General features: G+C 38.9%; 1 protein-coding gene across 1 annotated transcript in view; it reads right to left on the reverse strand.

Annotated features, from left to right (window-relative positions):
- Nucleotides 1–13579, reverse strand: part of pigk (phosphatidylinositol glycan anchor biosynthesis, class K) — a 40652-nt gene that overhangs the window by 20906 nt on the left and 6167 nt on the right. Inside the window, exons 8-9 of the mRNA XM_086087573.1 lie at nt 12955–13065; nt 12198–12370 (exon numbers count right to left, since the gene is read on the reverse strand). Coding sequence (XP_085943699.1) covers nt 12198–12370; nt 12955–13065 — 284 coding nt within the window. The remainder of the gene's footprint in view (nt 1–12197; nt 12371–12954; nt 13066–13579) is intronic.

Below are 13579 nucleotides of genomic sequence, written 5' to 3' on the forward strand. Positions count from 1 at the left end.
CTGTAATGCTCGGTTGAAAACTGTTTAGCAAGTTCATCGTTTCATTTATAGCGTCTCTCATGGCTCCAAGATCTTTGAAAAAGAGTTTGGGGAAGAGTATGTAACCACCACAGCCGCTTGCTTTTGTTTTGGTGGGGATGGGGGTGGGGGGGGGTGCTAGGTGTGTAACGGTATGATGGAAATAAAAGGTGTGTGCGATAAACATGAATGATGCGGGATTGCTTTTTATTTTTTTTGTAAATCAAGCGAGATGGCCTTTTTTAAATTTCCTTAAAAAATAGTGATTTTGGAGATGCGAGGATTCCGCCCGACAGCAAAACCGTGTTCTCATCAAATAAGCTTCTTATTCTCTTATTTTGGTGATTACCTGTCACAGCAATTCAGCATTTTGATGCAGACACACGTTTCTTTCAATGATTCTGTGTTTACAAGAAATTGTAAAAACCAAGACCTTGATTTTGTTTCCATGGGCACAGTTACTTTTTTTCTAGTTCTATAAATAGCCCCTTTCACACAGCCGGTAATTTTTCAAAATATATTTCATCTTGTTGTTCTGTTAAATGGCGCAGAAAAAGAGGGACATGACCTGGCAGTTATTTTCCTCCCGAGTTAGTATGAGAGCCGTGACAGGCAAAACGTCACCAGCTTTTAAAACCCATCACTGTTCCGCGCAAAAGATTCTGATCGCTGTGGAAGGTTCCAAAGCAGCCCATCAATTTCTCTGCTTCAGAGCTAATCTCAGAGGCAGGATGCCACCGGTGTCGAAAGGTTTTTCTCAAAGTATTTCTCTTGCGCCGTTGTATTGAAAGTCCTCGTCCCAATCCATTTCCCAGCTTCAGCGGGACGGCGTGACTGTGTAAGAGTCAAGAGAGACATTTTAGGCCAAATAAATAAGAGAAAAAAAATCGGCCTGCAGCCGCAATGAACGTTATGATGAACGAAACAGTGTGTTAGTGTTGGTCTAATGTACCGACGAGCTCAAGAGCTCATTCGAGCTGCACCACAACAGAAAATATGCAGCATCCAATAATTTGAGTGTTTGGATTTTTTTTTGGTGCGCAATTTTTCAGACTTAGTTTTGCATACATTTTTAGACTTATGTGTCAAATTGATGACATTCTTGGCAATTTTATGAAGATATTATGGTCTGTTTTGCCTCTCTACTTCCTTTTGTAGACATTTTATGGCCATTTTTTTTGCATTTGTTTCTACCTGTTTGCTATCAATTTTCTGATATTTTTGGCAGTTTTGTGTACATTATATGGTCATTTTCGGGATTTTTTTGTGCCCATTAAAAAAAAAAAAAATTCTGACCTTATTTGCAATTACAGATATGTTTTATGGTCATTTTTTTTGCCTTTCTTTTGTATTTGAACATTTTATGGTGACTTTTAGAACGTTTACTTTTCTGCCTTTTTGAAAATAAATGTCCGGAACTTTTTTTCCCTCTTCTTTTTTGGACATACATATAGCAAATGGTGGTGCGGTGTCTATGTGTGAAAGCACAGAACGCTTTGCTGTAATACCTCCGGCTTTTCTGGGTTCTCTTTGAAAGGTTAACAAACGGTGGAAGTAAGTCGATTTGACAATTTCCCGACTTTGGAGGTAATGTATAACAGAATCAGGAGATCGCCTCAGTGCAAGGGTAATGCACGATACCAGGACTCTGTTGTGTTGAAAGCAATTGCCGCGGCACGACGAGTGTTTCAATAGGCTGCCTTCGCTGGGTTCTGTGCAAAAGGTAAAGGCAGAGACTTGTTGTCTTCCGTAATAGCCCTAAAGCAGTAATTCTGCATCAAGGGCTGGCAAGAATCCATTAAATCTGTTACAATGGAAGCACTATTCGGAACGCTCAGGTTGAATCATGTGTTGTTTTGCTGCAGTTGTCCTTCAAATGTAATTGCCGCCAATTTTTTACAACAATACCAATTAGGTTTTGAAAAAGCAGTGTGATTGCATACTAATGGTTGACAACTTCAATTTGAGGTTCTTAGATAGACAAAGTAGATAAAAAAAAGAGTGACAATTTATGAGCTCAACCAGTGGGAAATAAAAGCGTCAGAGAATGTCACAGCAATCATGGCTACATCTCATTAGCATGCAGCACTAATTAGGCCAAGCACAACTCAACGACATACAAGAGCTCGTCGACAATATTGGAGGTCTTCAAGACTCTTCTGTTTTTATGACAATTTGTGGTCTTTTCAACTGCAAATACTCTCAGCGAGGCTCAACTTAAAAGATGACGGAAGAAAATGCAAGGTTTTCCCACACAAAAATGTGCTCTTCTGGGTTTTAATGAGCTTCTCTTTCACTAAAAACGAAAAACTAAATCTCTAAAGGTTTCCTCAAAAAGAGCTCGAACAGACATCGTGCCCCAATGAATTAGGTGCATTGCAATTTAACACAATGGACGCCTCTAATTTTACCCATACCACAGGTGCTGTCATCAAGTGTTTTATTTATTTATTTATTTTTTAATACCTTGACTCCTACCTTTGTTTCATGATTGTGAGAGGCCAAAACAAAAATCACATTTAATTTTTGATTAATTGCCCAGCCCGACTCTAAGCTGTGAATACACTGTTAATAAAAGTAATATTTACTTGAAAAAAAACTACCGGTAGTAAAAAAAAAAAATCACATGTTAATTCGAAGTAAATTTGACAAGAAGAGTTGAGGACATTTTGTTAAAAAAGAAAAAACAAAGCTACTCAAGGGTTGAGGAACAAACCCACAACCTTCAGGTTGGAAGACAGCCACTCTACCACCTGAGCCATGCCATTCCTGCTGTGTGTTAGTATATTGATGGTGTCAGGCGGAATCCTTTTCCCTCCAAGAGACCCGTTTTTGGTCTCATTTTGGACACACCAGCAATTATGTAGTATAGTGGCAAACAGCATGTAGCATGGCTCGTGGCCCAAGCTGACGGTCATGAGTTTGTTCTTCAACGCTTGAGTAACTTTCTTCTTTTTTTTTTTAAAGAAACTTGTAAAATGTTCTCAAAACTCTCCTTGTAAAATTTACATAGAATTTTAGAATAGAGTGAATTCTCAATTTCAACTTTCTTGTTCTACTCTTATCTCAAGCGTGTACTCGATGCATGCACGGCACTATACTGCCCCTAGGAGGCCAAGGTGCAAAGCAGGTACAGCCAGTATTTACGTATATTTATCTACTGTTTTGGTGGTTGAATAAATACGAAGTAACGAAATCAATGAATAACTGTGATTTCAATATCAGTCAAAATAATCGTGTGAATAATTGCTTTCACATGCGAGTATTTTTGTATTGCCCGTCAGCTTCTATAGCATTTTTGTGTGAATATCCGTTAAGAACATCAGTCGGGGAACTCGATACAAATTTTACATTAGGACGTCAGTAAGATTTTCCTGACTGCTAGCATTAGTACTGACAAGGCTTCTAAAATGAAGTACAATGCAGACACAAGCCATATTGCTTGGTACATGAATGGCTTTTCTTCAATTATCGTTTTTTTATAATCGTGAGATGACAAAATTGAAAGCCCAGATTGTGTGGAAGGACGGACGGACGGACAAGATAATGCTGTGGCAGCAAATAAAGATCGCCATCCGCCCCTGTGGGAAGCCCGGTTCAAGACCAAGTATTCCTCTCAACATTCGTCCCACAGACACACGGCTACGGTGTCCTTGAGCAAGACACCAATACCCCGAAATTCTCCCCCACTGCTGATTTAGGCCTCTGCTCCAGTGTGAGCCACTAACAGTGGGTTTGTGCTGTGACGGGTCAAATGCAGAAGTCAATTTCCGTGTGTACGTGTGTGCACATGACAAATACGGATGATTCTACAAAAGATGGACGCAAATAAATGGCCCCGGGTCCACTGGACTATGAGGCAATTCAATTGAGAGCACTTTCCACTTTATTGCGTCTATCTTTCAAACGGGGGCCGCCTTGCTGTCTGCAGCTGCCATCGTCAGGTCAAACTAATTCTCCTTTAATATCAACTCCACGAAGAAACTTTGGCTGACTGGGCCAGGAATCAAATCAATCAATCTGCGGATCACTTGGAAAAAACGAATTTGGTGGTCATTACGGCAAAAGTCTCGTTCGCCCGTGTTTTGGTCAACAGGCGATGACTAATGGCGCACAATGTCGTTACATCGTTAGGCCGCGCGTATAATGAAGAGGGGACTGAACGCTCCATTAAAATGTCCTCTCAATCACTTAATGGAAGAGCGGCTTGCTGCGAGCAAAAATGGCCGCTTGGAGAGCAGCAGCAATGAGAGAGGAGGAGTGAAAAGGAGTGGCCAAAAGTGTCGATTATCGCGGTACGATCTTTGATAAAACAGCCTGCGGACACGACTCGTGCTCGACGGCAGATTCGCGGACTGTGGAGTGCAAAATATTACACCTTGCATGCATATTTCTTAGAGCTGGTCTGGATCACCTCCACTGCCACTGGTTTAAATGAAGGAATTACAAACTATTGGCGGGGGGGTCGGAGATAAAATAAAAATATGGAACATTAAATACTGTTTCATTGACACACCTCCCATTCAAATGGTTAAAATAAGAGATTCACAAAATATGCTGCACTCTACAAGGAGAGATTAACTCCAATTATTAAACCTTGTAGTTGGCCTGGATTTACTGCAACCTCCATTGGTTGAAATCATGGATTCTCAAACTATAGTGCAAACTCCAAGTGGTGTGCAAAATAAAATAACAATATACGTTACATCATACACACAACTTTCGGAATTGATTCAAGTCGCGGGTTGGTCCATCTTTGACCCAAATTGATTTTTGTTTTCTTACCCTATTGTTTTAGGACTGCACCATTTGATTTCATTGGATTTTTTTACCCAACTGTTTTAAGAATGCACCATTTTAATTAACAACTGTGAAATAAATTAGTGATTAGACGAGGGCTGGGTAAAAAATAAATAAATAAATACATCTCTCAACCCCCGCGACCCTTGTGAGGACAAGCGGTACAGAAAATGGATGGATGGAATCTCTCAAATCCATTTTCCTTTTCAGAGCCCGATATTGATTCATAAAGCCATAAATCCCTTATTTCATTATATTTTCACCATAAATTCATTAGAAATGTTCATTTTAAAGGCCTATATGTTTTTTTGTATCACGCTGTTTTTTTTATTTTTTATTTACTGTTCACGGAAATTTTAAGTAATTTCCTACCTTTACAAAAGACCCGATTTATTGCATATGAAGACAATTTGGAATATTTACAATTATTGAATTCCAATTATGAATATATTATTTTCAGCGTATCCTCGCTGATGTCAATGTTTGTTTAACACTTACTGTTACTTTCGTGAACAGAAATAAACTAAATCATTACAGCAGTTACTCCGCATAATTTAATGTTTGTGGAGTTTTTAATCATGTCCTTGATATTTAAGAAGAATTGATGTTCTATTAATATATTTTAAACAATATTAGATTTAATTGAATCAAAGGGGGGCGGGGGGCAATCGGAATCGAATCAAATTTAACTCTTGTGAATTGATTCCGGAAATCAGTATTGCTACATAGTACAAGATTGAACAGGATTTTGGGGTATGATGTCAATAATAGGTCAACTATCGTGTACGATGCAGGGTTTGTTTAAGTCAAGCAAAGATTCAGCCAGACAGTGTTGATCCAGTTTAACTGATTGATTGACTCTCCACTCCCAAATGATGGTGCACCCCCCCCCAAGGATGCGCGCGATAGCTCATTTAATTGCACATCTCAATAAATTGGCCTCGACTGCCTCGCCTAAATAAATGACGCGATTGACGACGACGCGGGAGGAATTCGAATCATTGTAACGAGTCGACAGTAACGTACTGTTAAGAAATGTGTTTGTAGACTATGAGGATGTTGAAAATTTTGACTGCTTTGTAACGGAATGGACGACGAATAATTACCCCGATCCCCCGAGGTTATTCCAACTGTGCTCCAGTGTTGAAAGTATATATATATATAAATATATAAATATATATAAATATATATATATATAAATATATATAAATATATATATATATATAAATATATATATATATATATTTAAATATAAATATATATATATATTTAAATATAAATATATATATAAATATATATATAAATATAAATATATATATAAATATATATATATATAATATATATATAAATATATATTATATATATAAATATATAATATATATATAAATATATAATATATATATTTATATATATATATATATATATATTTATATATATATATATTTATATATATTTATATATATATTTATATATATATATATATTTATATATATATATATATTTAAATATATATATATTTATATATATATATATATATTGAAGGTTTATAATAATAAAGGTTTGTGTGAACGCCACAAGTGTTAGCTCTAAAATGTTTTTGGAATTATGTTTCTATCTGCTTCAGGAGCTGAGATCTCAATTATTTTTAATATTGATGAATTTCCAGGAAAACTTCAGGTTTTTGGGGCTAACTCAAAAGCCACCCGTAGCTTTTAGAGAGGCTTGTTTCGCCAGGCGCATTAGGCCTTTAATGGGTTAACTAAAGATAAAATAGCATTTAATTGGCCGAGACTTACTCAACACCACAACCACTGGTTTATTATTCCCAGAATGTGGCGCGTCCTCCGGGGAGCGAGCACATTAAAATACAAATATTCAACGTCAAAAAGCGTTTAATTAGCCTGGACTAATGCTAAACAGGTTGTGTGCGCTCTGTGCAGGGGAGAGGTACGCCATCTCTATGGAAACACATGGAGCTCCTCATTTCCATTTGTGTTATCTGCCTTCCCCAGTGGCGCTCCAGCAGTGAAGGAACACTCGATTTTTTTATTTTTTTTATTTTACAGAAGAAATTCGGTTCTGGTACAGCAGTGGTAGCGAATGAATTGACCTATTTAGGTCCTTTTTCTGCCCCCCCCCCCCCGACATTAAAAAATAAAGATTTCCCAAGGGATGGTGGCATCATTAGGCGAGCGTGCGTCGCTTTCAACTCGACTTTCATTATTACTTTAATATGCAGATTAGTTACTCATTAGTGATACATCTAAAAATACCAGAACAACTCACATAGCCTAAATAAAAAAAAAATTAAAAAAAAGTGCACTTTGTGATGAGTGCTGGGGCGCAATCAAAAACAGTGACTAAACTAATTAGCGTCTATAGTTTGGGTATTTTAAGTAAAAGACTACAGAAGTAATTTAGTGTTTAATTAATTTGGATGTCTCGACTCGTAAGCATTTCAAGCATTTCAACTGTTTGTGTGCAATATATCCACACACAAACTTGAATATTTTTTTTTGGTGCATCTCACCATGATTTAAAGCGGTTTCATTCACCCTCTCCATCTCACCTTTATCATTTTCTTTTAATTTTTTCTGAAAAGATGATTATTATTATTATTTTAATCTCAACATTGCACTTCTGTTTGTTTGCTTTTCCAAACAACGAAAGCAAGCAATCAATCAATAGAGGCTTAAAGACAAAAAAAAAGAAAAAAAGAATGCAAAATATAAAACGCATGCCTGCTCGGTTGAACTGGGAATAAAACTTGGTTCTGAATCATTCGTAACATCTCTCTCTAGGACTGAATTGGGGCAACTCGGTTTCTGGTCTGCATTATTGATCTGCTCGCTACTAATCAATAATAAAGTAATATGGGAAGTTGTGTGTCGCCCGGGGAACCCAAACAGCCTAAAATAGGAATGAAAACGCTTTTAATGACTAATTAGCAGCACTAAACATGATGACTCCTAACTTTCACTCCTCTTCCGAGTCCAATTATTTGCGTAGATGAGTGAAGTTTTAACATCGTAAGAAGCACCTCTCATCACAGGGGACATATTTTAGGTGAAAAATTCCAAAGAAAATACTACATACGTCTTGAAATGTCGCGTACATGCATGTGTTTTTAAGGGGCGGGGCTTGGTGAGATGGCGTGTGACATCGGCAAGTCTGCGTGAGGGTCTAAGTGAGAGCTGTGGCCTACATAAGCTCCTACTTGAGTGTTGTTATTGTGTTCTGTTTTCTCATTGATGAAGGGGACAATATGTTCTATGCAGCCTCAGGGGCGGCCATTTTGCCACTTGCTGTCGACTGAAGATGACATCACAGTTGCTGAGGTCTCAGGTAACAACCAATCACAGTTCAGCTTCAGAAAACAAGTGAGCTGTGATTGGTCGTTGTCTGAGCCCTGCCCAACTGTGATGTCATCTTCAGTCGACAGCAAGTGGCAAAATGGCCGCCCCATAGATGGACAAAAACGACCGGATTTTGCTTCATAACTCATATACCACAAATGTAATATTAATAAGAATGTTTAGACTCGTGATGTCACATATAATATGTTGTCTGAAAAGTGTATCGGCGACAGTTGCTCTCTTTTCCCACATGTAAGGGGATTAAGTATACAGTACAACAAAATATTTAATTAATGAATGCTTCAAGTGATATGCATGTTTTTTTTTTATTAATGTATGTTTGTGTCTTTTTCATAAAAATACCACTTATTGCATTTTTTTATTGTTGGTGTGAGAATAAGCTCATGCAAATAGATACACACACCAAATAGACTTTCCAGTGATCTGATCGGCATTTCACTTTTTATGGACTTTTTTTGATCTACCAAGAAAAAGAACACTCCCTGCTGTGAAACATGGAGGAGGCTCGGTTATGTTCTGTTGCTGCTTTATTTTTCCTTTTTTTTAACAACCAAGAATGGCGAAGAGAAAAGCACTGGGCTATTCTGAAGTGCCCAAATCTAAATCCTGTTGAACATCTGTGGAAGGAGCTGAAACGTGCCGTCTGGAGAGGACACCATTCAAACCTGAGACAACTGGAGCGGTTTGCTCTCGAGGAGGTGCACAGGTCTCATTGACAGTGACAGAAATCGCTTGATTGAGCAACAAAATAGTAAGTTATTGGTACCATCATTTTTGTCCAGGACTGTTTCATTTTTGTTAAATAACTTCAAGAACTCATTCAAAACTACTGGCTTATTTTGATTGTTTAATTTTTAATACGCAATTTATTCCTTTTTACTTTTGTAAGTTTCAAGCGATTTCAGTGACCATTGTGGGTTTTTCTTTGTGACGAGCGGTGACAACCGTTTTGTCCACAATGTGTCTCAGTCACGAGTCATCCGCTCCGAACACAAACGACAAGGAGGAGCGTTCGTAACCCGAGTGTTTCCCGCCTGGCCGCTTTTATTTCTTCAATAATTACTGCGCTCTTTTTTTGTATTTTCTGGGAGCATGCTGCCTCCCACGGGTCTGTCTTGGTATTACAGCAGACACCTGCTTTGGGGGATTAAGACTCACGTCATCAGCATTTGGTCTTTTAGTCATTCATTGCTCTCTTTTGCTTGTTTATGTTTGCATGCGCGTGTCTGCGTCCTTGTGGGTGATTATAATAATGTGAAGCATTTTGTTAAGTATGAAAAGTTCTCTATAAATCGATTGATTGATCGATTGATTGATTGCTGTTGGTATCATTGTTTGTATGGTGTGCGGTGTTGGAGTAGGAAGAACACACATGGTGACCCCCCCCCCCCCCGCCACGTGCGGTTGTGTCACTGCTAAATAGGCTCAAATGTTAAAAATCCCCCCTTGAGAGAACTGGCAGAGGAAGGTTGAAGAGGCTCGACAACCATCAAGTGGCAGCTCTTGTTATTACACCCTGCAATTTTTGTGCAACATTCTGTGCTCATTATTCAATGGAGGGCTACAAAGTGAAGCCAGAACTGTGTGTGTAAAGAACAGTGGGGGGGGGGGAGTCTACATAGCACAGTTCAAATGTCACGTTTTTGTATATAAAGAATAGAGAACAAGATGAATCATTACAAAACTTTTCCCACCAATAATATCACCTGCACAAATCAATTAAATTGTTATTTTTTTTCAGAGGATAAAAAAACATATGAGCACACTCTTGAAACTGGAAAATGTTATTTCGCGACACAGTAGTCATTTTATTGTATCCCAAGATGTTCTTTTTCATTCAAATTACTTGAAATTCATGGCCTTTTTGGGGCCTTTTCTCAGTTTATTTAATGAAATACAATGCAGGTCATTGATAAAGCCCACACAATAAAATTAAACAGGAAGCCAGTAGACAAATAAATGCCACTGAAACATATCTGGCAGTTTAACCATTTGAGGGAACGCTATCGGGTGTAAAGAATGAAAATAAATAGCGCTTCAATTGACGTTCAAGTCTGCTTAACAAATGAACCGTTTCGGTCGCGCTTTACGAACACAAGATTATCGGTTTGATCCGAAGGCCTGATTGCGACGTCTCGAGTCTGATCATTAATCGTACCATGTCAACGAAGGGTGGCCATTTTGGATGAGGCCTGTCATGTCGATGGATACGGTTTTTACAGGGAAATAAGATGAATGCAACGCTGGCTCTGAAATTGAATGCTAAGCTGGAAATGAAGTGAATGAAAAACAAAATCCCCGTCGGCATAAGCAAATTGCTTCGTAGTAATATTGCTATAAGAAATTACAGAATTGCTTCAGCACGCCAGGGAAATATATCAATAAATGGATTAGACGGAAATGTTCTTGCTGCTAAATCTGGCGCAAGCAACTCTTCCTGTCCTCGTTTTGATATTATACAACCCCATTTAACATCAATAGGAACGTAATTAAGAAATGTGCAGCAATTAATTGATTAATCAACAAGTCATCAATTATCAAATGAATAATAAAAAGCAATTGTTCGGGTTTTCTGTTCAACTTGAATTTGTCCAAAAAATATTTTCCCATTTCTATCATCCTTTATGAAATCAGACGGATTATGTAGACCAGGGGTGGGCAAACTCAGTCCATCGAGGGCGGGAGTCCTGCAGGTTTTAGAGGTTTCCCTCTTCCAACACTAGCTGATTCCAATCAACAGGATCAGTATCAGGCTAATGCAGAGCTTCAGAGGTGGCAAATCCAGGTCCAGAAAGTAAAAACCCTGCCACAGTTTGACTTTAGCCCCTAGTGCTAGCTGGTTAGCTTGCTCCCTAGCAGGTAAACAAGCACTATGGGTGCTAGCTAGCTAACTAAGTTTGACTTTAGCCCCTAGTGCTAGCTGTTTAGCTAGCTCCCTAGCAGGTAAACAAGCACTATGGGTGCTAGCTAGCTAACTAAGTTTGACTTTAGCCCCTAGTGCTAGCTGGTTAGCTAGCTCCCTAGCAGGTAAACGAGCACCTTGGGTGCTAGCTAGCTAACTAAGTTTGACTTTAGCCCCTAGTGCTAGCTGGTTAGCTAGCTCCCTAGCAGGTAAACGAGCACCATGGGTGCTAGCTAGCTAACTAGCACCTGAGGCTAAAGCTCAACTGTGGCAGGATTTTTACTTTCTGGTCCTGGATTTGCCACCTGCTGATGAGCTGATCATATATCAGGCGTGTTGTAGAAGGGAAACATCCAAAATCGGCAGGATTCCGGCCCTCGAGGACCGAGTTTGCCCACCCCTGATGTCGACGGACAGGTAAATGTAAGCGTACCCTGAGGACAGCCGCTTCTCACTTCGCATGCTGAGCGTTGCGCCGCAGACAAAAACAAGCAGCGAAGAAGCGCTAATGAGAAGAATCGAATCCAAGTTGGCTCGCTGCCCTTTCATTAAAAGCCAACGATAACAACCTCTCATTAAACTTTAAATCCAGTTTGCACCCTTTTTCATTAAAAATAAAATAACTACTGCGGAGTCTCGAGAGCGTGCGGGGACATTTAAAATGTAATCATGATATCAGTTTTTTGAAGTGTTTATTGATTTCCGGGTACTTAATCCATTTGAAATGAATCTAAACTGTTGGGGATGAGCAGATGTGCAGACGAGCAGATGTGCTCGCTAACAATCGAGCAACTCAATAGGCCTGGGCCCATTTTACATTCTGCCGGCGTGATAATAATGAGCAGAAATATCGCAGTATTAAAATGATAGCTCTAAAAATAACTTTTAGATTCACTCAAAAACAGCGGCGTTGCTTTCATTGAACAACATCTATTTTATTTTTAGAGAAAATATACAATATTTGGTACATTAAGAAAGGTGTACCATGTTAAAATAAATAATGTTATGTGGTGCGGTATTTTTCCTGATGTGAAAAGCGAGGTATCAATTTTACGGAGACATTTCTTTGTCATAAGAACTCCAAAGTGTGTTTGGCTTACTTGTCTTCCGTCAATGTTATGGGCTCGGTCAAGTCGATGGTTTCCGTGGTGATCTCCACCTTGCGAACGTTGCCAAAGAAATCGGTGATGAGGACGCTTCCCGGGTCGCGCAGGAACAGGTCGGTACGGTGGCCCGGAGTGGACACGCACTGGCTCTTGGGGCAAACTTTGAACTGCGGGCGACACGAAGGAAGTTCGACAAGCGCTCCATCCATCACAAGTTGTTCCCTACTCGGACATGCTGTTTATTTGGCTGTCAGCCAAACAGATGGCAGAAGACTTACAACCCAGAATGCATTGCTGCACATCTGACAAATTGGTCACATTGATCCCAAAAGAGCACCGGAACAAAAGTAATGGGGAAAAGTAATGACAAATGGAGGTTAGAAACGACGTCCTCGGGCCATTGGATATTTGCAGGATTTTGGGGGGGGTGAAACGCGGGTGCTGTGGAGTGAGAACCACGAGTCAGATCGAAGCCAGCATTAGAACCATCAACGCCCTTAAACATGCCATTATATATTCTGCTTCGTGTCCAGCCAGCCAATTCTGTGCGCGTGACTTTCATGTGCCCATTTCAGGACCAGAGAGATTTTAATGAGGTCAAAGTGGAAGGTGGTCTTTGCAGTTGTCAAAAAACGCCTCCTCCTGGTATGCATGACTTGGCCACCAGTGGGCAGTATGATACAGTCATTGAGAATTTCACAACTACTGAGAGACTGTAAAAGAAGAAGAAGAAGAACGGAAATGAACTCGCCAGATCTCTCATCGTGGTTTTGCTGGTGGGGTGGATGTCCTCGAGGAACTCCAGCATGTAGAAAGTGTAACGATCCATCAGATGGACTCCGATGGCTAAATCGGGTTGATGCTGCAATTTGGGATGAATTCACACAAGGTCAATCTTTGTACTTTCAAAATAAAACAGATGATAATAATGTGAATTTATTTAGGAGTGTCAGGCGATGAAAATTTGTAATCGTAATTAATCACATGTAGAATCGATTAATCAATCGATTAATGGACTAATCAGATTCATTTGAATTTTGCATTAAAAGTGTATTACAAAAGCATTTATTCCGCTGATTACTGTTTATTAAGCAGTGATTGGTGTTTATTTTGTACTTCGTATTCGTATAGTGATTAATAAAAAGGGGGATAGATGTTGTACTATGTTACCGCTTCGGTCATTGTTTTCCAAAGTAAAAACAGATGTTTGCAAATGTCTTATTTTAATCAAACACAGACGATAATCAGTCTTCTTTCATGAAGAACTAAAAAAATAATAATCAGTGAACGATTCCTGTTGATATGCTCAAATCAGAGGATTTGGACAATTTCAAATTGAAAACTCAATTATTACAATAGTTGTCGATTAAATTAAT

The sequence above is a fragment of the Leptonotus elevatus genome, chromosome 1, assembly GCF_054856555.1.
Source record: "Leptonotus elevatus isolate MCC_2025b chromosome 1, RoL_Lele_1.0, whole genome shotgun sequence".
Classification (NCBI taxonomy): domain Eukaryota; kingdom Metazoa; phylum Chordata; class Actinopteri; order Syngnathiformes; family Syngnathidae; genus Leptonotus; species Leptonotus elevatus.